The sequence below is a fragment of the Mobula hypostoma genome, chromosome 20 (genome assembly GCF_963921235.1).
Source record: "Mobula hypostoma chromosome 20, sMobHyp1.1, whole genome shotgun sequence".
NCBI classification, from domain to species: domain Eukaryota; kingdom Metazoa; phylum Chordata; class Chondrichthyes; order Myliobatiformes; family Myliobatidae; genus Mobula; species Mobula hypostoma.
This window is the reverse complement of record NC_086116.1, coordinates 48110537-48135577: the sequence shown is the minus strand read 5'-3', so window position 1 is coordinate 48135577 and position 25041 is coordinate 48110537. Positions and strand designations below refer to the sequence as shown.

The window sequence follows — 25041 nt, the reverse complement described above, 5'->3', positions numbered from 1 at the left end:
TTGTGTTGCTCAGTTGATCTATAGAGTCCCACTCATAGAAGCTGGATATCTATAACCAAGTGAGCCCTGAGCACTGTCCGGTGCTGCTTGTTAAACATTCGTTATCCCATAATACTCTGATCATTGCCAGACATCCTTGATTAGTGGTTGTACAAAGTAGCTGTATCATGCAACAAGCACTCCTTTGTTCCTTGTGTCTGTGTCTCGAGCAACCCTACGGTTAGCAGTTTAGTAAGGCGCGATTAGTTATCTTGCCACATTATTCGCATAGCGTGACTAGTCAAGCTGCAAACAAGTCGGTCAGGTTTTAACCCTTTTTGTTCTGTATATAATTCCTCACTGTCTGGTTACAGTCACATTATTTTCCTGCCATGCTGTAGTTGAATCTTCATCAATGTAGCAACTTGTTATTTTCTGACAATGTTGAGTCTAAAAGTCAGTCTTAATTTGTTTACTTTAGCACAAAATTCGTATGATCCAGGATGAGCAGCATTAAAGTTTTTCCAATTTCATTCAGAAGTATGTGTATACAAATTTTAATGTTAATTGACAGCAGCATATCCAGATATAGAAAATACGTCATATCGTCATCAGATTATGTTTGCTAAATCCAGTCTTTTGTGTTAGAAGATGCACAGTGTGTGGCACTTGGCTGAGGGGCTGTCTGCATAATGCAAGAGCAGATGTTTGAAATCATGTGTTCTTTAAATTGGATGTTAATTCTCTAATAGTCGATTGAAATTCCAATGACAGTAATCTTAAGCGCCTTTTTTAATTCAAACTTTCACTGAGTTAATTACTGGTTTAAGGAATTGTGGAGTAAAAGATATTCTTGAGCAATATGCCTTTGGTTGTCATAAATAAAATCACAATGAAATTAGTGGAAAGTATTAGCAGAGATCCATATATTTGCTCTCAGAATCAGAATCAGGTTTATTATCACCAGCATGTGACGTGAAATTTGTTAACTTAGCAGCAGTTCAATGCAATACATAATCTAGCAGAGAAAAAACAATAAATATTTTTAAATAATCATAAATAAGTAAATCAATTATGATATACGTATATTGAATAGATTAAAAAAGTGCAAACAACAGAAATACTGTATATTTTTAAAAAGTGAGGTAGTGTCCAAGGGTTCAATGTCCGTTTAGGAATCGGATGGCAGAGGGGAAGAAGCTGTTCCTGAATCGCTGAGTGTGTGCCTTCAGGCTTCTGTACCTCCTACCTGATGGTAACAGTGAGAAAAGGGCATGTCCTGGGTGCTGGAGGTCCTTAATAATGGACGCTGCCTTTCTGAGAAACCGCTCCCTGAAGATGTCCTGGGTACTTTGTAGGCAAGTGCCCAAGATGGAGCTGACTTGATTTACAACCTTTTGCATCTTCTTTTGGTCCTATGCAGTAGCCCCTCCATACCAGACAGTGATGCAGCCTGTCAGAATGCTTTCTATGGTACAACTGTAGAAGTTTTTGAGTGTATTTGTTGACATGCCCAATCTCTTCAAACTCCTAATAAAGTATAGCCGTTGTCTTGCCTTCTTTATAACTACATCGATACATTGGGACCAGGTTAGATCCTCAGAGATCTCGACACCCAGGAACTTGAAACTGCTCACTCTCTACTTCTGATCCCTCTATAAGGATTGGTATGTGTTCCTTCGTCTTACCCTTCCTGAAGACCAAGTATAAGTCAAGTCAAGTCGCTTTTTATTGTCACTTCAACCATGAACTGCTGGTACAGTACACAGTAAAAATGAAACAAAGTTCCTCCAGGACCATGGTGCTACATGAAACAACACAAAACTACACTAGACTAAGTGAGACAACACAAGGCTACACTAGGCTATGTAAAACAACACAAAAACTACACTAGACTACAGACCTACACAGGACTACATAAAGTGCACAAAACAGTGCAGGGCTCTTTCAATCAGCTCTTTCGTCTTATTGACGTTGAGTGCCAGGTTGTTGCTGTGGCACCACTCCACTAGTTGGCATATCTCACTCCTGTACGCCCTCTCGTCTCCACCTGGTTGTATCGTCAGCAAATTTATCGATGGTATTTGATCTATGCCTAGCTACAGTCATGTGTATATAGAGAGTAGAGCATTGAGCTAAGCACACACCCCTGAGGTGCACCAGTGTTGATCGTTAGTGAGGAGGATATGTTTTTTTTAGACAAAGGAGCAGAAGTCTTCCATTCAGCCCATTGAGTCTGCCCAGCCATTTTATCATGAGCTGATCCATTCTCCCATTTAATCCCACTCCCCCCCCCCCCACTTCTCACCATAATCTTTGATGCCCTGGCTACTCAGATACCTATCAGTCTCTGCCTTAAATACACCAAATGACTTGGCCTCCACTGCCGCCCGTGGCAACAAATTCCATAGATTCACCACCCTCTGGCTAAAAAAATTTCTTCGCATTTCTGTTCTGAATGGGCGCCCTTCAATCCTTAAGTCATGCCCTCTTGTACTAGACTCCCCCATCATGGGAAACAACTTTGCCACGTCCACTCTGTCCATGCCTTTCAACATTCGAAATGTTTCTATGAGGTCTCCCTTCATTCTTCTAAACTCCAAGGAATACAGTCCAAGAGTGGACAAACGTTCCTCATATGTTAACCCTCTCATTCCCGGAATCATTCTAGTGAATCTTCTCTGTAACCCTCTCCAACGTCAGCACATCCTTTCTTAAATAAGGAGACCAAAACTGCCCACAGTACTCCAAATGAGGTCTTACCAACACCTTATAGAGCCTCAACATCACATCCCTGCTCCTATACTCTATTCCTCTAGAAATGAATGCCAACATTGCATTCGCCTTCTTCACCACCGACACAACCTGGAGGTTAACCTTAAGGGTATCCTGTACGAGGACTCCCAAGTCCCGTTGCATCTCAGAACTTTGAATTCTCTCCCCATTTAAATAATAGTCTGCTCGTTTATTTCTTCTGCCAAAGTGCATAACCATACACTTTCCAACATTGTATTTCATTTGCCTCTTCTTTGCCCATTCTTCCAATCTATCCAAATCTCTCTGCAGACTCTCAGTTTCCTTAGCACTACTGGCCCCTCCACCTATCTTCGTATCGTCAGCAAACTTAGCCACAAAGCCATCTATTCCATAATCCAAATCGTTGATGTACAACGTAAAAAGAAGCGGCCCCAACACGGACCCCTGTGGAACACCACTGGTAACCGGCAGCCAACCAGAATAGGATCCCTTTATTCCCACTCTCTGTTTCCTGCCAATCAGCCAATGCTCTATCCACGTATGTAACTTTCCCGTAATTCCATGGGCTCTTGTTAAGTAGCCTCATGTGTGGCACCTTGTCAAAGGCCTTCTGAAAATCCAAATATACAACATCCACTGCATCTCCCTTGTCTAGCCGACTTGTAATTTCCTCAAAAAATTGTAATAGGTTTGTCAGGCAGGATTTTCCTTTAAGGAATCCATGCTGAGTTCTGCCTATTTTGTCATATGCTTCCAGGTACTCTAACCTCATCCTTGACAATCAACTCCAACAACTTCCCAACCACCGATGTCAAGCTAACAGGTCTATAATTTCCTTTTTGCTTCCTTGCCCCCTTCTTAAATAGCGGAGTGACATTTGCAATCTTCCAGTCCTCCGGAACCATGCCAGAATCTATTGACTTTTGAAAGATCATTGCTAATGCCTCCGCAATCTCCACAGCTACTTCCTTCAGAACACGAGGGTGCATTCCATCTGGTCTGGGAGATTTATCTACCTTTAGACTATTCAGCTTCCTGAGTACTTTCTCTGTCATAATTATGACTGCGCACACTTCTCTTCCCTGCCACCCTGGAGTGTCTGGAATACTGCTGATGTCTTCCTCAGTGAAGACTGATGTAGAATACTCGTTCAGTTCCTCCGCCATCTCCTTATCTCCCATTACAGTTTCTCCAGCATCATTTTCTGTTGGTCCTATGTTATCACCAATCTGCACAGATTGTGGTCTTCTGGTTAGGGAGTCGAGGATCCAATTGCAGAGGGAGGTACAGAGGCCCAGGTTCTGCAACTCCTCAATCAGGATTTGGGAATGATGGTATTAAATGCTGAGCTATAGTCGATAAACAGCATCCTGACGTAGGTGTTTGTGTTGTCCAGGTGGTCTAAAGCTGTGTGGAGAGCCATTGAGATTGCATCTGCCATTGACCTATTGTTGCGATAGGCAAATGGCGGTGGGTCCAGGTCCTTGCTGAGGCAGGAGTTCAGACTGGTCATGACCAACCTCTCAAAGCATTTCATCACTGTCAATGCGAATGCTACCGGGTGATAGTCATTAAGGCAGCTCACGTTATTCTTCTTAGGCACTGGTATATTTGTTGCCTTTTTGAAGCAAATGGGAACTTCTACCCGTGGCAGTGAGAGGTTGAAAATGCCCCTTCTATTGTTACTATTTTAAGTAATTTATCATGCATTTAATCATTACTTGGCTTGGAATTATGAAGTCAGAATCAGGTTTATTATCACCAGCATGTGACGTGAAACTTGTGACGAGAGCTATTTGAAAAGCCAACCTATTAGTACTTTGCTCTTGTGGTTGCAAATACCTCTTATAAGATGCTTCTTTCTTAAAATATTATTCTGGATAAGTTTTTTCTTCCTGTTTGTAACTTATCTTTGTTTACTTGTCTGGGCATGTTGCAGCTATCTGAAAAGCTATTTTGTGGTGCTTGGACACAGCAGTCTTGTTGCATTCTTGTTCCCTTGACCTGAAACATCTAATAATTAAGTGCTGACCATTCTACTCACCAAGAGAGTTCGCCTCTTTGATCCTGACTGCAGCTTGCATACCACCAAAGGCAGATGTTAAATGGGCACTCAAAGTATAAAATGCTGCTGTCAACAAACAAGAAACAGCCTATCCCAATGCCTTCCAAATCATTATAGAGGACTTTCAATCCGGCTTGTTGGAAGAAATCTCTGCCCAATTATCATTAATATATAACCTGCAGTACCAGGGATCCCTGGCTGGCTGGTGGTGTAGTGGCATCAGCACCAGACTTCGGAGCAAAGGCTCCTGAGTTTGAATTCAGCCGGCTCCCTTGCACGCTTTCCATCTGTGCTGGGTTGAGCGTCAAGCTAGCAACACGGCCTCGTAAAAATAAGAAAGCCTGCTTTAAAAAAGTGCCAACACGAGGAAATCTGCAGATGCTGGAAATTCAAGCAACACACACAAAAATGCTGGTGAACACAGCAGGCCAGGCAGCATCTATAGGAAGAGGTACATTCGACGTTTCGGCCCGAAGTGTTGACTGTACCTCTTCCTATAGATGCTGCCTGGCCTGCTGCGTTCACCAGCATTTTTTGTGTGTGTTGCCTAAAAAAACATGCCGTTGTGACGGCATCCCGATGACTCCACTCAGAGTTAAGGGCAAAAAAAAAACACAGATCCCAACACACTCGACCACTGTTATATTACCTTTGCTTAAATATTACCGTCCTATCTCTAAACCACATTTTGGGAAATCTGATCACTTGACTACCCTCCTCCTTCTTGCATACAAGTAGAGTTGCTAGACTGCGCAGTGTTCAAGGACTCTTCAGAGGATCTGATCAAATCACCACTGTTGTCACAGACTTTATAAAAATAATCGTAGTCGAGTGTGCACCCACAATATCATTCAGGCACTTTCCCAACCAGAAACCCTGGATGAACCATGAGATTCCACAATCTGCTGAGAGCCAGATCAATGATACTTGGGTCTGACAACCAAGTAAGATACAAGAGGTCCAGGTACGGTCTCTGGAAAGCTAACCCATGTTCAAAGTGGCAATTCTGTACCAAAGTTGAATCACTGAAGGATGCTCGACAGTTGTGGCAGGGCTTGAATGTTATTACCTTTTACAAAGTGAAACCAAGTGACATAGGTGACAACTAGACGTCGCTCCCAGATGAGCTCAATGCCTTCTCTGCTCACTTTGACTGTCAAAACATGGAGGAACTTTCACCAAATACCACAACCCTCAATAACCCTGTGATTTCCATCTCTGAGGCCGACATGAGAGCATCCTTCTGTAGGGTGAATCCATGGAAAGCATCTGGCCCAGATGGGGTACTTGGTATCTGGCTGACTACCAAAGACCTGGGCTGGAGTGTTCACCAATATTCTTATCCTCTTGCTTCGGCATTCTGAGGTGCACACCCGTTTCAAGCAGGCTATCAATTATACTGGTGCCTGAGACGAAAGTGGTACCCTGTTTCAAGGAATATTGTCCAGTAGCATTTACATCCACTGTGATGAAGTGTTTTGAGAGGTTGTTGATGAAACATATCAACTCCTGCCTAAAAAGTGACTTGGATCCACTCCCAATTTGTCTACTGTCACAACAGGTCCACAGCAGATGCTTTTTCATTGGTTCTTTACTCAACCCTGGAACATCTGGACAGTGAAGATGCATACATTGGGATGATTTTTATGGAATTTTTTTGTGTGCCATACTCTGCCAGAGCCTTGGCGACCACTTTTCAAGTGGTTGTCTTGGAGGAAAGATTCAATGAGTGGTCCCCAACATCCTTCTCACAGCGCAGTGTTTTTTTTACGAGGCCAAGTTGCGAGCTCAACACGGAACCCGGCATGGATGAAAAGTGTGCCCGGGAGCAGCCCGACTGGATTCGAGCTTGGGAACCTTCATTCCGGAGTCCGGCGCTGATCTCACTGCGCCACTAGCCGGTACTTTATGGACTACAGCTTTTCATTCAACACCATCATCCATGAGCCAGTCCTCATTTGGGGATCAGAGGTGGAGAGGGTCAGCAACTTTAAATTTCTCAGTGTTATTTCAGAGGATCTGTCTACGAAGAAACCATGACAGTACCTCTATTTTATGAGAAGTTTGTGAAGATTTGGCATAATATCTGTAGCGATTACTTTAAATCAAACCAAAACTGCTGAGAGACTAAACCAGGAGAATGACAAGTAAACGAAGTTCCAAAGTCGGAAAAGGTACTTTCAATCCTTTATTATGATACCAGCACAGGCAAACTATCTTGTAGTGATGAAAATCTAGTGAAATTAAATTTGCGATATAACCTTCGAATTAGTGAAGTAACGAAGTTAGCAGTCAAACTGACATACTTAGGCGAAGGTAGCAATCTAGTTAGAGTTCCAATAATGGTAACTAAGCGGTTGAACTAAATTAGGGTTTTATACATATTTCAGCATACTAATAGTGGTCAACAAAAATAAACATTCTCCATGTCTTACCCCATTGAACACATTAAACTAAACAACTAACAAAACAGGAATGTGCAACTATACTCATTTGCTTCTACCATACCCCAACACAAGTGACCGAAAATAGGTACGTGGCTCCAGCAGATAGAAAATAGATATATGGCTCCTACATCCCAGCCCCTTAATTATTACTCTATAATAATTACAACTACATACTACTAAAATAGGAGGCAAGAAATCTTCAAGGACAAGCATTTTAACATTTATACAAATGTCTTCTTTCTTCTTCCAGTTGTCATATAATAGTCATCTAGGCCAGGGGTTACTAGCGCTTAGCCGAGTACAGGGTGATCTTTATCACCAATCTCTGTCAAGTCAAAAGTTTTGAATCTTCTAGATCCCTAACTCCTCAAACCTCTGCCTCCTGTACAAGACAGGTCTTGGTTATAGGATTGTCCAGACAGCTGGTCTTGATCATGATGTGCACATACTGCACAAATCCTCTTTTGTCGGGAAGACTTGAATGACTCTTCCCATGATCCATGAGTTTCAAGGTGGTGTGTTGTCAGTTAGCACAGTATCTCCTGGGAGGAAATTGCATTTTATACCTGACCATTTCTGATGTTCTTGTAACTGTGGTAACTACTCCTTGACCTACCAATTCCAAAACAAATTCGACATGTATTGAACCTGCTTCCATCTCCGATAAGCATAAATGTCTTCCTTTCGGGATTCTCCAGGTGGTAGGGATGGTGAGGTCTTCAGAAGTAACAGGTGGTTGGGTGTTAGTGCTTCCAAATCACTGGGGTCACAGGATGCTTTAGTAATTGGATGACCATTGATAATAGCCTGTACTTCACAGAGAACTGTGTGGAAGCCCTCTTCGTCAAGATTCTGTACTTTCATGGTGGATTTGAGGACCTTTCCCATAGACCTAATCAATCTTCCCATGTTTCTCCGTGATGTACATACCACAGAATGGCATCAGAGATATGGAGATCCTTCAGTGAGAGACCTCAGCTGATCTGACCTTTAGCCTTTTCAATTTCTCTCTCTCTCTCTCCAAAGAATATCCTTGTTCTTTATCCAAGTCAGACTGAGCAAGATCAATGTTCAATTGCTTCCTCTTCCAACTAGGAAACAAGAACAGGTTCTTAAATCTAAGAATCCAGGCCACTGTCTTCCTCAAATAGATCCAAGATGAGAAGTGATGAATTATATGTGTTACAGCGTCTACCTTCTCTTCAATCTGCATGGCATTTATTCCTCCTGACTTTCAGATCACTTTGCAGTTCTCCAGAATGATTGGGTTTCACAGGCTTTCAGGCTGAAGAAGATACTGAGGCCCTCGTACCCTTGTCTCATTCTTCAGGAATGCTTTCATCTTCAACTCTCTAGAGGCCACATCTTTTGGATTGCTTCAAGTGTTTACATACCTCCATTGAGATGCTTGAGACCTTAAGAATTTCTGAAACTCTGTAACAAAGGGTCAGATCCTGGAAGTTTCGTTGTTGATGTACTTCAGCACAGAAGTACTATCAATCAATCAAGCTGCATCTGTAACTCCTTCCTCCACAATGTGTTCATGTGGCTTGCCATCGTAGCAGTGGTGAGCTCCATACAAGAGATAGAAACTGACTTCAATGGAGCTACCTTAGATTTTCCCATGGTAAATGAATTGTGCACCTGATAGTGCATGTGTGCACTACGATAGGTAGGACACTGATCCATAGCCATCTTTGCTTGTATCTGTATCTGTAAAGTAGTGTAACTGCAGCAGTTACTCATGACCAACTGATGTTGATATAGAGTCATCCCAGCCAAACTATTTCTTGCATAGATCTTGCAATCTTCTTAGCAGACGGCACCACAGGACTTGGCATTCCTAAAGGATCATAGATGTAAATAAATGTGTAGAGGATCCCCCTTCTGGTGAGTGGTCTATCTGAGATTGTGATATTTAAATTTGAACTTGTGATCTTCTCTTGACGAGCCAGGTTGTTTATCCTAACTGCACTCAGGGATGTCTGCCTTGAACTGCTGCTGCCAAAGTTCATTCAACTTCAAAACTGAGATCAGCTCTGGTTGTGTACATTCTCTTCCATCGCCATGTTCTCCTTTCAGTGGTCCATTCACAGTCCAACCCAGCATTGTTCTAAACATAAATCATTCACATTGCAGATAAATTGCAACGGCTCCAGTGCTTTAGGCACATTTATCCCTATCAGCGGCTCAATTTCTGAATCAATCTCTGGCAAATGAACATGTTTTAGGTGAGATTATCACTGGAATGTTCCATTTGTGGACAGGCATACTTTCCTGTGTGTAGACAATAGGTAGTTCATAATGGTTATCATTGTCAAAGCCGGCCACTTCCAATCCTGAAACAATGAAGCCGCTCATGATCTTCTCTTGACTCATGTTGTGTGTGAGAATGTGTGTCCTTTTTTCTGTAAGGTTGAGCTTGTTCTTGAGGTCCACTGTGCAAAACACTCCTGTGTTTCCTTGATCTCAGAAAGCATAAGTAACCACTGTTTTGTTACCTTACTTGGACTTCTCTCGTACAGGAACTATGGGAAGTTTGCAATTACGATCACTAGCCCTTGTAAGACCATTAGATAACAGGGCACTAATCATTGTGATGTCTGATTCTTTCATGCCTTGTTTTGATTCTGCACCCTTTTCGTTAGAGTGAATATGAAGTATACTGAGATGCTTGCAACTGTAAACCTTGCATGAAATACCTTCCTGTAATCCTTGCTGATGTGTCCTGTATACACAGCCAAAGCAGGAACCACTTTCTTTCAGGAAGACAAACTTCTCACTTTGATCCATTTTCTTCAGTGAGGGCACATATCTAGTGTGTGTGCACTCTCGCAGAACAAACAAGCCCTCTTCCCTTCCATTAGTTCCAGGTTCACTTTTAGCTTTACGTCTAGTAGTTGCAAAGCTGCTTCCTTTAGCTTTAGCACAACATTGTGACTTAGTTTTGTTTACATCTTTTCTTATTGGAGGTGATGTAGCATCCTGTATATTCCCAAATACAGGGTCTGTAGCAATTTTTACTTGCTGTTCTATAAAATCAGCAATATCAGTGAAAGTAATCTTATGGTTGTGCCTTTCTTGCAGTTCGCAGAATAGCATTCTCCATTTATCGCTAAGCTTATAGAGTGTAGGAACCATGTGTCTAATTTCTGTCTGTGTTCTATTTTGTGTTGCGCATTTATTATGGGTAATTTGTCACATGGGTTGGGGCGTAGAAGCGAATGAGTATAGTTGGGTACTCACACTTTGCCTAAGTTCAGTTTAGTCTATTGTAGAGCCAGGGGTAAGCCACGGGGTATTATGTTTTTGTTGAGCACTAAAGCTACCACTGGATTGCTATTATATTGTTATTAGATCACTTATTTCATTCAATCGCTAGTTTTAGTTTTGTTAGATTTTTATTGTGACAAGAGTGTTCGTCTTTGCTGGTTTCTTAATAAAGGATCGAACATACTCTTTTGAACTTTAGAACTTTGGTACTTTGAAGCATGTCATACAGTGTTTGCCCCCTTGCTTAGTCTCTGAGCAGTTTTGGTTCATATTCAGGTTACCACTACAAAAGACAATCTCTTCATTTTTAAAATCTTTTTATTGATATATAATCTTCTACAGCTATGAAATACAAAAGTTCAACAAATTAGTGTATGTGTGTGTATATGTGTGTGTGTGTGTGTGTGTGTGTGTGTATATAATAAAGCTGAAGAAAAAAACATATATGCTAATGAAAAAAAAATTATATAAGAAAAAGAAGGGAAAAAGAGAAACCCAACTAACTAAAAAAAAACTCACTAACTACAAAAGAAAAAAAACAATTAGGAACCAACTCCCGGAGCAATACGTCTTACAATCATCTATATATATAAAAGAAGAAAAAGCAACAACCACCAAATCACATTTATATAACATAAAATTGGAAGGAAACCGTATAAATTAATTCAAATTAAATGATAATATTTGGCAAAAGAGCCCCACCTTCTCTCAAAATCAAATCGGGGATCAAAGTCCTCCCTCTAATTTTTTCCAAACTAAGGCATAATATTACTTGGGAAAACCACTGAATTAGTGTAGGGGCAGAAGTATCTCTCCACTTCAATAAGATAGCCCTTCTTGCCAACAATGTAACGAATGCAATTACAGACGCAAACACGTGGAAATCTGCAGATGCTGGAATTTCAAGCCACATACATAAAAGTTGCTGGTGAACGCAGCAGGCCAGGCAGCATCTATCGGAAGAGGTACAGTCAATGTTTCGGGCGGAGACCCTTCGTTAGGACTAACTGAAAGAAGAGGTAGTAAGAGATTTGAAAGTGGGACCTCAACCATACCTCGACACTGTTTTATCCACCCCCCCCCCCCGTTCAATCCCTTCCTACCTATGTTCGTGACACTTTTCACGCTTTGAAATTTTTCGATGATTTTAAGTTCCCTGGCCCCCACCGCTTTTATTTTCACCATAGATGTCCAGTCCCTCTATACTTCGATCCCTCACCAGGAAGGTCTCAAAGCTTTCCGCTTCTTTTTGGATTCTAGACCTAACCAGTTCTCCTCTACCACCACTCTGCTCCGTCTAGCAGAATTAGTCCTTACTCTTAATAATTTCTCCTTTGGCTCCTCCCACTTCCTCCAAACTAAAGGTGTAGCCATGGGCACCTGTATGGGTCCCAGCTATTCCTGCCTTTTTGTTAGCTTTGTGGAACAACCCATGTTCCAAACCTATACTGGTATCTGTCCCCCACTTTTCCTTCACTACATCGACGACTGCATTGGCGCTGCTTCCTGCACGCATGCTGAGCTCGTTGACTTCATTAACTTTGCCTCCAACTTTCACCCTGCCCTCAAGTTTACCTGGTCTATTTCTGACACCTCCCTCCCCTTTCTGGATCTTTCTGTCTCTATCTCTGGAGACAGCTTATCTACTTATGTCTACTATAAGCCTACGGACTCTCACAACTATCTGGACTATTCCTCTTCTCACCCTATCTCTTGCAAAAATGCCATCCCCTTCTCGCAATTCCTCCATCTCCGCCGCATCTGCTCTCAGGATGAGGCTTTTCATTCCAGGACGAAGGAGATGTCCTCCTTTTTCAAAGGAAGGGGCTTCCCTTCCTCCACCATCAACTCTGCTCTCAAACGCATCGCTCCCATTTCACGCACATCTGCTCTCACCCCATCCTCCTGCCACCCTACTAGGAATAGGGTTCCCCTTGTCCTCACCTACCACCCCACCAGCCTGCAACATATAATTCTCCGTAACTTCCGCCACCTCCAACAAGATCCCACCACTAAGCACATCTTTCCCCCCCCCGCTTTCTGTAGGGATCGCTCCCTACGTGACTCCCTTGTCCATTCCAAATAGAACAGTCAATGTATTAGGTTGTAAATTAATTTTCAAAGCTTCAGAAATTGTAGAAAATAAAGATTTCTAAAAAAATTTCAATGAGGAACATGACCAAAACATATGTGAGAAAGTAGCTACTTCATTTTTACACCTATCACAATAGTTGTCTATATTAGGAAATATTTTGGATAGCCTCTCCTTTGTTAAATAATAACAGTGAACAATTTTAAATTGAATTAAACAATGATTGGCACATATCGAAGAAGAATTAACCATTTTCGGAACTCGCCACCAATCTTCATTAACAGAAGTCATATTAAGTTCTCTCTCCCAATCTTGTTTAATCTTTAGTGAGAGGTTATCTTTTTGTAGTAAAAATAAATAATAAATTCTACCAATGGAACCTCTCACTAAAGGATTCATATTCAAAATAGTATCCAACAAATCAAATTCTTGCTTATATGGAAACGTAGAAACATATTTTTGTAAGAAATATCTAACCTGAAAGTATTGCAAGAAATATGTATGAGAGAGAGAATATTTGCTAATTAACTCTTCAAAACTCATCAATCGACCATCACTAAACAAATCTGCAAAAGAACAGATCCCCTTATTTCTCTATAGAAGAAAAATGGGATCAGTAATTGAAGGCTTAAATAGCAAATTTTGAAACACAAGGCTAGACAATTTAAATTGTTTTAAATTAAAAGAGTTGCGAAACTGAAACCAAATCCGTAAGGACTGTTTAATAACAGGGTAGAGATTTGAATTGGGAATTTTAGCAAGCTGTAAAGGTAATGGAGCTCCTAATAATGAAGTTAAATGAAATTGTTTAAAAGCTTTTAATTCCAAATCAATCCAAGCTGGTTTTTGGCTCTTATCGAGCCAATATAACCAAAAGCATAGTTGTTGAATATTAACAGCCCAATAATACAATCTAAAATTAGATGGCGCAAGTCCACCATCTTTTTTTGGATTTTTGTAAATGAAACTTATTGTCTCTTGATTTTTTTATTATTCCAAATCTCTTTATGACAATCAACATGTCCAGCTCATGCATATACTACACTTCTTCCATGGCACTGCAACAACCTCCAAGAAAAAAACTGTAGTCTTAAAGAGTTTTCACGTCTTCAGATTTGATAGGTACCCAAGAAAGAGCTTTTACATGAAGGCAAATGCAGTTTTCTGTTTAACACCAAAATGTTCCTGTAGTAAAGCCTTAGCTTTTAGATATCCTTTCTTTGGATCAACATGGTGGCAACTTCTGACAAGTTCTGTCTGGCAACCTCTAGTGTAGTGTTCAAGGAAGTAGAGGCAATCATCATAGCTATCAGTCTTGCCTTCAACGGTATTTTCAAACCCTCATGAATGCATGATACTGTAAAGGATCTCCATCGAAGATTTGAATCTCTCTTTTAGGCAAAGATGAAATGTGTTGTTGTACCAATAAGGTTGTATCCTCATAACATCAATAAAGCTGTTTTGACCTCTATCATCTGAAGCAAGAATGTTTCCACGCTGTAAGTGAATGTCCCCATGAGCCCTTCAGGCTGTTGGATATGACTTGCTGTAGCAATATGACCTTAAGTGGATGTTCATGTTTGCTTCAACCATTGTTTCACATCCCCTATGAATGCACTACCATAGCCCAGCAATCCTTGAAAACCATCTAGTTTGTCTTTGTTGCTCAAGCTTGTTAAGTAATAAGATTAGCATGTGATGTTGTTTTGCAGCAGCTTCAGAGATTAGTCAAGTCCTCAAAACAAGATTATGCTTGTAAGCATTTTCTTTGACTTTCATAAGGTCATTAATTGATGATATTAAACCCTTAATTTTGTTCACATTTGTTTTATATTCCTTTTGAAGATTTTCTACTTGCTAAAGCTTTCAAAGTAAGTTTAATTTCTCTTTAGCCAGCCCCAACTGCAGGGTCGTTGGTGCTAATTCCATGCTTCGATACACACGTTACTTCCTCTAGTGGCGTGACTCACAATTAACTCTTTGTTCGCCCACAGCACTGGCGATATTCAGTTCAATAAACATCAACAAGCAAATTATCCAAGCATCCAGAGCACTTAAACCAGGTTGAGTAAACAGCCTTCAGTTCAAACGTAGGCAACCGGAATATTTCAGCACTCAATAAACAAAATGGCAAACTCTCAGGCAAACACCACACGATCGAGCAACAGTCCCCAATGGACAAGAAGTGTTGACCATTCAAAACTGTGTTCAAACCACAAATACACAGCATGAACCAAACAAAAAAGGTTGTTCACATGCTACAAGCTGCTCTAGTTTTGCCAACAGGTCCACTTTTTTGTTTTTGATTTTTGATATAACTTTTATTGTTGACAAAATGTGGCTGTTACTTTAAAACAAACCAAAATCACTGAGAGATAAAGCCAGGCGATCGACGTGTATGATGCGCTTCGAAATAACGAAGTTCCAAAGCCGAATTTGGTAATTTTGATCCTTTATTACCAAACCAGCAAAGACGAATTATGTTGTAGTGATGAAAAAGTAGCAAAACTAAGTTAGCAGTTTAGTTCAAGTTAGTGAAGTAACGAATTTAGCGGTTGAACTAACGTATTTAAGCAAAGTTAGCAATCTAGTTAGCATTCCAATAAAGTCCCAATTAGTGCAACTAAACGGTCAATCTAAATTAGTGTTCTATACATATGTAAGTTGTTTTACTAGCAGTCAAAAGAAAAATATTCTAAACAAAACAACTAACAAAATGAGCATATGTAGCTATACTCATTTGTTTCTACCATGCCCCAACCCACATGTCAGAAAATAGGTACATCCTATCCTCATTATATGCATCTTCAGACTATGCGGATTCACAGTTATGCGAGGAACCTATTTCTGCAACGTCTCGTTATATGCGTCCAAAATTCACAGTTATGCGAGGAGCACTGCCTTCCCGCCAATACAAGTCAAGTGCGCAGGCTTCACAGTCTCACTGTTGGGACAAGAAGCACCGCTTTCCCTCCAATACAAGTCAGGTGCGCGCGCCTCACAATCTCACTCCCGCTAATCTTGCATTGGTTTTGGCAAGGTGTGGATGCGCTTGAAATATTTAACTATGCCTCCTAAGCGTCCAATGTCATGTCCTGGGTCGTCAGCCGAGCGGTAGAGAACTGCTCTAACACTTGAAAAAAAGTTGGAAATTATAAACAACGCGGTATCAGCTGAAGGTAACACAGCTGTGGGACACTACTGTCAGGAGCAGGATCTTGCCTTTAAAGTTCTTTTGTTGCTTGACAATGCGCCAGCCCATCCTAAACATTTGGACAGCATTCATCCTAACATAACAGTGCGTTTCCTGCCGCTTAACACAACATCGCTGATTCAACCACTCGACCAAGGTGTAATCCACATTCAAGGCTTGCGTATTTTTTTACCGCGAACTCTCTCTCAGATGCTGCAAGCAACAGATGATTTTGAAAATCCCGGGAGTTTACCAACGGTGAGGAAATGGTGGAAGTTGGAACACTTGGCACAAATGGCGATGGACATGGACCCACGTTTAGAATGGAGCCAGCATTTCAGTCGTTCCCTGCCATCAACCCGTCTTCCCTACAAGCAAATTTAAAACAAAATGCTGCCAAGCAAACAACCCTCACCACTTTATTCAAATCGGTAACTCCTTCCGGCAGATCTAAGAGTTCTGTGAGTCTTCCTTCACCCCTTGCTGTGCTTGATATGATCCTGACGACCACAATCATCCACCTTATCCGTGTAAAGCTGCCCGACACCACAACAACCACTTATCTCTCGGAGCGAACACACTTGCCACTGTTGGTGAGTACTGTACACCCTCGGATGTTAACTTTCTATGATTTATTGCATTGAATAAATATAATACAGATGTTGTCTTGTAGTACTGCTTTTGTGTCGTATTGGTATGAAAATGTGAATAAATTACAGATAAAACATACTTAGGAAGCCCTCTGGAACGCATCCCTATTTTCTCCATTTAAGTAATTATTCATATTATGCGATTTCACATTATGCGTCAACTTCGAGGAACGTATCCCCCGCATATAACGAGGATAGGGTGTACATGGCTCCAATGGACAAAAAATCAATACATGGCTTCTACAACATTTAAAACTTTGACAGACTTCAATAGATGTATGGTGGAGTGTATATTGACTGGTTGCATCATGGGCTGGTATGGAAACACCAATGCCCTTGAAAGGAAAATCCACAGAAATTAGTGGATAAGGCCCAGGTGAGCATGTGTAAAGCCCTCCCTACCATTGAGCACATTTACATAGAGAGTTGTTTCAGGAAAGCAGCATCCATCATCAGGGGTCCTCCCCACCATTCAGGCTATGCTGTCTTCTTGCTGCTGCCATCAGGAAGCTGGAAGACCCACACCACCAGGTTCACGGACAGTTATTACCCAGCAACCATCAGGCACTTGAACCAAAGGGGATAACTTCACTCGCCCCCTCACTGAACTGTTCCTACAACCTCTGAGTTCAAGTCTCCACCTCATGTTCTTGATATTCATTGATTTTTTTTTCTCTCTGTATTTGCAGTTTTACATCTTTTTGCATATTGGTTGTTTATCCTGTTGGGTGTGGTCTTTCATTGATTCTACTGTGTTTCTTTTATTTACTGTGAAAGTCCACAAGAAAATGAATCTCAAGGTTGTATATGGCGACAATATGTATTTTGAACTTTAAAAAGTAATACAATCAATCAATAAAATATCTCAACCTGTTCTGAATTAAAACTCCAGCCCCATATCTAATCTCCAGAAGCAACCAGATTTCTTTACGATTTTGAGCATTCCTGTCAGTTGGACTGAATATCCTGTTTTCAATTTGTAAATATTCGGCAATTGTATTCAGTTCATTTTCCTGAAATATTCTTCCAATCAATGATGGGTAATTTCTAGTGATCCTTCTGTAGTTTTAGTTATGAGGAAAGTACATAAAATTAGTTTAAGATAAATATATACTTACAACAAGCTGGAGGAACTCAGCAGGTCGGGCAGCATCCGTGGAAACGATCAGTCAACGCTTCGGGCCAGAACCTTTATATTCGTAGATATATTTTATTTTTTACAGAGGACATTGTTTTTTGTGGTTTAGCACATTGCTTTTAAGCTAAAGCTATTGTGTGATAGTTCAGCTTCCACGAGTTGGCTAAACAAGGGTTACCTTCAAGCATGATTCATAGCTTGAATGGTTCAGGCTGTTGCAGTCAAGCGAGTTTTATTCACATTGCAAGTTGAAATAAGTGTGAGCACTTCATATAACGAACACTGCACTTTGTTGAAATTTTATTGCATTTTTAATATCTGAAGAGGGAGATACTGATCACAGTTTTATTTTGAATACCCTATGCTGGATCTGAGACCTGTTTTTATGAGTCACATGTTAGTGTTGTTTTATATAGTTAATGAACTACTTGGTAAGCTTTTACTTTATTTGAAAGTTGTATGACACCACGATTCTTATAAAATAACTGACACTTGCTACAGAATCTGCTATCTGATGTTGAGTTTTCTTCATATCCTTTTAAAATATGTGAGTAGAAGCATTGCCCTACCATTCAGCAAAATAATCAAGACAGTGAGATAGCTTGAGATGAAGTTACATTTTGAAAGTTTGCATTTTGTAAAATACTATGAATTTATAGTAGACCCATATTTGTCCGGATATGTGGTAGTTGAATGTCAGACCTTGTAAAAATGTGAGTCACTTATGTAAAATCCATTTCTGCATTTTATATTGTTGTGAATCTGATGCAACAATGTGAATTAGAAGGTACCATCTAGATATTTCTAGTTCTTGTATTCAATGTCCTGTCTTCATATCCATTGAAGTATTTTTGATTGGTTGTTACTGTTGTGAGAAAGGTGGAAACAGGTTTCCCTTCAGAGCTCCCTTAATCAGTAATGTGATAGTGATCAAATGATTTTGTTTTTACTGTTAAATAATAGATCATTGCTAGCCATCCCATTGGGAATAAGTCACTTCTCCATGTTCAGAATGGGGCCATGGAATCTTTTGTGCCTCTCCAAGCAAATTATCTGAAATGTGGCACCTTTAACAGTGCAGCATTCCCTTTAGTACCGCACCCTCTTAGTACTGTACTGAAATGTCAGCCTTAAATTTTTTTTATTCATTCAAGAATAGAGTGAACTTGTGCTCGTGCAGGAAAGACAAAATCGATGTTCTGGATTGTGGGTGGGGGGAGAACTGACAACCCAATTTGCTAATTAAATGAAGGTCTGTGCTTTTAATCAAGGAATTAAATTGTTATAAAGAATTAAATGTTTTGCCACATGCAGATTTCCAAATAAAGGTAAGTGTAATAAGGCAGCAGTATTGTTCAGCTGTTAAATGTTTCATTGCTAGCTATTCACTTGTTTTTCAGTCATACCTATTACAAGACTAAAAGTGAAACTAATAGATGTGAATAAATGCATGATCAAATACATTTCTTTTGTATATGCCTCCTCTTTAACACCTCGTGTGGGGGGAGAAATTCCAGCTGTCCATTACTGAAACTTGTTGAGGCTGTTGCAAGGGCAGGATTGGCTGCTTGAGTTTCTAGGGTTTGAGATTGATTTATTTAGCAATACCATTTGGTGTAGGCCCTTCTGGCCCTTTGAGGCATGCCACTCCAGTATCCCCACAACCCCTAACCTAATCGCAAGACAACTTTTAATGACCAAATAACCTACCTAGTACATCTTTGGACCAGAGCAGAGCACTCAGGGAAAAGCCACACATTCCATGGGGAGGATGCACAGAGGCTCTTTACAAAATGGGGCTGAAATTGAACTCCAGTCTTCAGAATGCCCTGAACTGAAATAGTGTTGTGCTAACCGCTAACCACCAACCTTGCACCCAGGGTTTCAGAAGGGATAGGGAGGGAGTGAAAAATGTGGGCTCGGAAATGGCTTTGCTAATCAGAGATAGTATCAAAGCTGTAGAAAGGGAGGACACCGTGGAGGGATAGTCTACTGAATCAGTGTGGGTGAAAGCCAGAAATGGATAGGGAGTAATCATTCTATTGTGAATATTCTTTCGCCCCCCCACCCAGCAGCAGCCAGGATCCTGAGGAGCAGATAAGTAGGCAGATTTTGAAATTGTGGAAAAATAATTGTGTTACTATCATGGGTGACTTCAGCTTCCCTAATATTGATTGGCACCTCCTTAGTGCGAAAGGTTTAGATGGAGCAGCATTTGTAATGTGTGCCCAGGAAAATACATGTGGACAGGTTGACTCGTGAAGAGACCATTCTGAATCTAGTACTAGACACTTAACCTTGTCAGGTGACAAACCTCTTGCTGGACAAGTGTTTCAGAAATAGTGATCACAACTCCCCGACCTTTAGCGTAACCATGGACAAGGATAGGAGCAGATGATTTGGGAAAGCATTTAATTGGGGGAAGGCTAATTACAATGGTATTAGGCAGAAACTGGGGGGTGTAAATTCGAAACAGATCAGGGAAATGCACAGTAGAAATGCAGAGGTTGTTTAGAGACCATTTGCATGGCATTCTGGATAGGTTTGTCCCACTGAGACAGGAAAGGATGGCACAGTGATGGCACATGGTTGACAAAAGTCAAGAGGAAGAAAAAAAAACTTGAGTTTTACAAAGCAAAAATCAGACAGGGCTGTTAGTTAAAAGATTGCCAAAAAGGAGCTTAAAAGGGGACTTTAAGAGAGGTAGAAGGGGGCATGAGGGTGAGTAGTAAGAAAGAACTTTCAGATGTTTTACATCTACATGATGAGTACTGGGATAACTAGAGTGAAGGTAGGACCATTCAGGGATAAAGGGGAAAATGTGCATGGAGGCTGAGGAGGTAGCTGAAGTTCTTAATGAATACTTTGCTTGGGACTTTGACGAATGTAAGGTCAGTGTAGAACAGGCTACTGTGCTAGAACATGTCGAGGTTAAGAAAGAAGCAGTTTTGGAAGTTCTGAAAAACATTGGATCAGCAAATTTGCGAATGATACAAAGATTGGAGGTGTAGTAGACAGTGAGGAAGGTTTTCAGAGCCTGCAGAGAGACTTGGATCAGCTGGAAAAATGGGCTGAAAAATGGCAGATGGAGTTTAATGCAGACAAGTGTGAGGTATTGCACGTTGGAAAGACAAACCAAGGTAGAACATACAGGGTTAATGGTAAGGCACTGAGGAGTGCAGTGGAACAGAGGGATCTAGGAATACAGATACAAAATTCCCTAAAAGTGGCGTCACAGGTAGATAGGGTCGTAAAGAGAGCTTTTGGTACATTGGCCTTTATTAATCAAAGTATTGAGTATAAAAGCTGGAATGTTATGATGAGGTTGTATGAGGCATTGGTGAGGCCGAATCTGGAGTATTGTGTTCAGTTTTGGTCACCAAATTACAGGAAGGATATAAATAAGGTTGAAAGAGTGCAGAGAAGGTTTACAAGGATGTTGCCAGGACTTGAGAAACTCAGTTACAGAGAAAGGTTGAATAGGTTAGGACTTTATTCCCTGGAGCATAGAAGAATGAGGGGAGATTTGATCGAGGTATATAAAATTATGATGGGTATTGATAGAGTGAATGCAAGCAGGCTTTTTCCACTGAGGCAAGGGGAGAAAAAAACCAGAGGACATGGGTTAAGGGTGAGGGGGGAAAAGTTTAAAGGGAACATTAGGGGGGGCTTCTTCACACGGAGAGTGGTGGGAGTATGGAATGAGCTGCCAGACGAGGTAAATGCGGGTTCTTTTTTAACATTTAAGAATAAATTGGACAGATACATGGATGGGAGGTGTATGGAGGGATATGGTCCGTGTGCAGGTCAGTGGGACTAGGCAGAAAATGGTTCGGCACAGCCAAGAAGGGCCAAAAGGCCTGTTTCTGTGCTGTAGTTTCTATTAGGATGGATATATCCCTGCTACTGGTCGGGATATACCCCCTCTTCCCTTGGTTACTACGGAAGCTGGGACATTGATAATGATCTTTGCAAATCTGACCAGTTTCTAAGTTTATTCAAGATAGTACTGGATAAATTTTTAAATATCAAGTGAATTGAAGGTAATAGTTCAAGTCAGTGAAACTGAGGTAAAAGATCAGCAGTGATCACACTGAATGCCAGAGCAGGCGTGAGGCACTGAATGACCTTCTGCTCCTGCTTCTGTGTCTTATGTTTTAAATATAAACAATAAGAGTATGTCATTGAAATGACTGACATCTGTACAACTTCCAGAGAGAAACTAGCACCTGGGAGTCAAAATGCTTTCACTAGCTACCATGTAGGCATTTTCCTACTGTAGCTTTCTCGTGGGTTTACAAAACACATTGGACGGATAGAATCAACATTCCCTCTAATTTTTTTTAAACAGACGCGTGGACCAACTATTGCTCTGAGCAGGAAATTTTTACACAGCCTGAAAGCTTTGCGGCACTTAAAAAATGTTATATAAAAGAAAATTCAGCTGCGTGGCAGCAAAGGCTATGAGTGCGGGAGCGTTTTCAGTTGCTGAGTGGCTACCTACCCAAACATCTTGGAGGGAACAGTAGAAAGAATGAAGGTGGTGGTAGGTTGATGGAAGAGATTTGAATGTTGGCATACGAACAAAATTTTGTGTTGATTTCTTGTATTTGGACCTTGTATTGAACTTTCATGAAATAACAATATCTTAAAAATGCTCTTTGATAATGATCACTAGTTCTATAGCAGGGATTTCCAGCCTTTTTCGTGCCATGGACCAATACTATTAAGCAAGGGGTAAGTAGAGAACCCTTGTTCTAGAGAGTCACAGTACTGGAAATGTGTAAATTGTTGCTTTATGCCTGTGGCTTAATGACATACATCACTCACCCAACAAACAGATAATCTTTTTGCCAATTAGGAAACCTTGTTCCACACATTGTCTATCACAGTTCCCTATGATACAAGATTTTCCAAATATTTCTTTGGTTTTTCTTTCTTCAGTTATTTCATTATAAAATCATCTTGGATGTGTATGTTAGATTTATATGCTAATTTTATTTTTAATATCCGAATAAAAATATATTAAAATATTTTAATTTTTCTGGAGCTTTTGCGAGATGTGTCTGGAAAATCAGGTTGCTTGTAAGGTGCATTAACATTGAGGGATCAGTTTAGAATTGATGGTAGTACTCTCATTTGTGTATTTGCATCTTATTCCAGAGATTTGGACATGTAATCCAGTCTGGTATAGCAAAAAGTTCTATATGTAGGGGGAAGCTTTCAACTAAGGCTTCATCTGTCATAAATAAAGATAGGGCGCCAAGGTAGTGTGACAGTTAGTCTCAGAGTTCAGAGTGCAATCACAGTGTCCTCTGTAAGGATTTTCTCTACCTCCCCAACGAATCTGTGGGTTTTCTCCAAGTGCCCAGGTTTCCTCCCGCAGTCCACAGACAATTGGTCATTGTAAATTGTCTCGTGGTTAGGTTATGATTAAATTGGGATTGTCGAGCACCGCTGGGCAGAGTGGCTTGAAGTGCCAGAAGGGCCTATTCTATACTGTATCTCTAAATAAATAAATATGAACGATGTTCTGTTTTGAAGTAGAACGAGATAGCTGTTATATGTTCAGCCCAATTTTTGTTCCTCGACCATAAACATTTTCTATTGCATAAAAAGCTTTTAAGTGTTGTTTTGTCAACATTATTTAATATTGCTGTAGTATTGTTAATCCTGCATGAGAATTAGTTGTATTGCCAAGGTTTCTACTTTATGGCAATGTTTGCCTGGAGCAGATTTGATTCTTGAGGGGACTGAGAGAGAAAGTTTTAAATGTTACATATTTGAATCACTTATCATTCAGAATAATGAGTATCTTGAATTTGTAGTTCTCCAAACTACTTTGCATACATTCTTCACTATTATATTTATTTGAATAAAGAGCATTATATTGTTTGAAAAGTTAGGGCTATGGATGCATTTCTCATCACATGGTCTGGAATGAATTTTGGATGAGGAAGTGGGATTGTTTCTTATCTAAGTGTGCATAAACCAATAAGGTAATCATGCTTTGTTTACCATGGAAGATGATTTTCTGTATTTCTGTGGAATTGAATTGGAATCATTGTTTGCAAATGCTGACCCAATCTAACAATTATTTTCTTTTCACATTGATATTCAGATTAATGTTAAAAAGAAATATGATAGTACCACTGTGATGCATTGATAGGAGGCAGGTTTATTGTTACAATTACCAAACTAATTACCTCACATGTAAGGGATTGCTTGAGCCTATTAGTGGTGGAGATGTCTGTGCATTTCCTTGCAGGTGGCTCAAAAGCATTGGCAGTTTCTTGTACATATGGTTGATTATTGCAGATAAGATTATGAAAATTCAAAATGCACAATAGCAGTAAAGACTCCTCCAAACAGAACCACAAATAAAAATATAGCTTTTTTTAAAACCATTTACTCCATAACCCTGATTGAATTTGAAGAGTTTGGAAGGAATTGGTAAAATAGGCTGTTCCTTGTGAACCTGAATTGAATTCTCAAAGAACCATTTAAGCCGGCGTTACAAATTTGTTGAAGCTATAGATGTTTTCTGTTTCATTCGCTTGCAGGTAACGGTGAAAAAAGGAAACTTAGCACAGAAGAATTTCAGTTTAAAAAAATAAAGAAGAAAAAGAAAAAGAAACACAAGGAAAGTGAAAAACGAAAACAGCCCAAAATGTGCAGCAAATCCATTCAAACAGTTTGTTCAGCGTTAATATCAGAAATCAAAGACCAGCAGTTGGCTTCAATACAAGATGAGAAAAATCTAACCATTCTCTACCCCGATGGACTGCCTGAATGTCTATCAGAGGAAAGTGATCACCCTTTGCCTACTGTGTTCAGCAATTCCAGTGTTGAAAACAAAAGTTCAAGGCTAAATAACTTGGAATTCAAAAGGTTTATCCACATAGAAGACCAGCCTAATGGAGGAGCTTCAGTTGTGCATGCCTACATGGATGAGCTCTCTTCGCTGTCTCCTGTGGAGATGGAGAGATTTTCAGAGGAATTTGTGAATCTGACATTTAGTGAGAATAATTCTGCAGCCTATTACGTCATGGGTATTGTTCATGGAGCTGCTGCATACTTGCCTGATTTCCTTGAGTACTTTGCCTATAGCTTTCCAAATGCACCAGTGAAGATGGAGATCTTAGGAAAGAAGGATATAGAGACAACTACCATTTCAAACTTCAATGCTCAGGTAGGGTGTGTGGGTGTGTAATTTAAAGTTTAATATTAATGGCACTTCAGGAATTGGTGCCAATGCTTTCAGTTGGAAGCTACAGCTGCTATATTTGACTTCCGTAAAAATTTGTTTATACTCTGCTGGATTGTTTGGCAAGGGAGGGGAAGCTGCCTTGAATATAGCTTTGTGTGTTAATGACTTCCATGGCCAATCACATATTGGAAATCCCATGCCATCAGAAATAAAAGCATAAGAATTTGTACTTCAGTT

General features: G+C 40.3%; 1 protein-coding gene across 1 annotated transcript in view; it reads left to right on the top strand.

The window, feature by feature from the left end:
* The window catches only part of LOC134359491 (lysine-specific demethylase RSBN1L-like), a 77166-nt gene that overhangs the window by 11839 nt on the left and 40286 nt on the right, over nt 1–25041 (top strand). The window contains exon 2 of the mRNA XM_063072823.1: nt 24158–24786. Coding sequence (XP_062928893.1) covers nt 24158–24786 — 629 coding nt within the window. The remainder of the gene's footprint in view (nt 1–24157; nt 24787–25041) is intronic.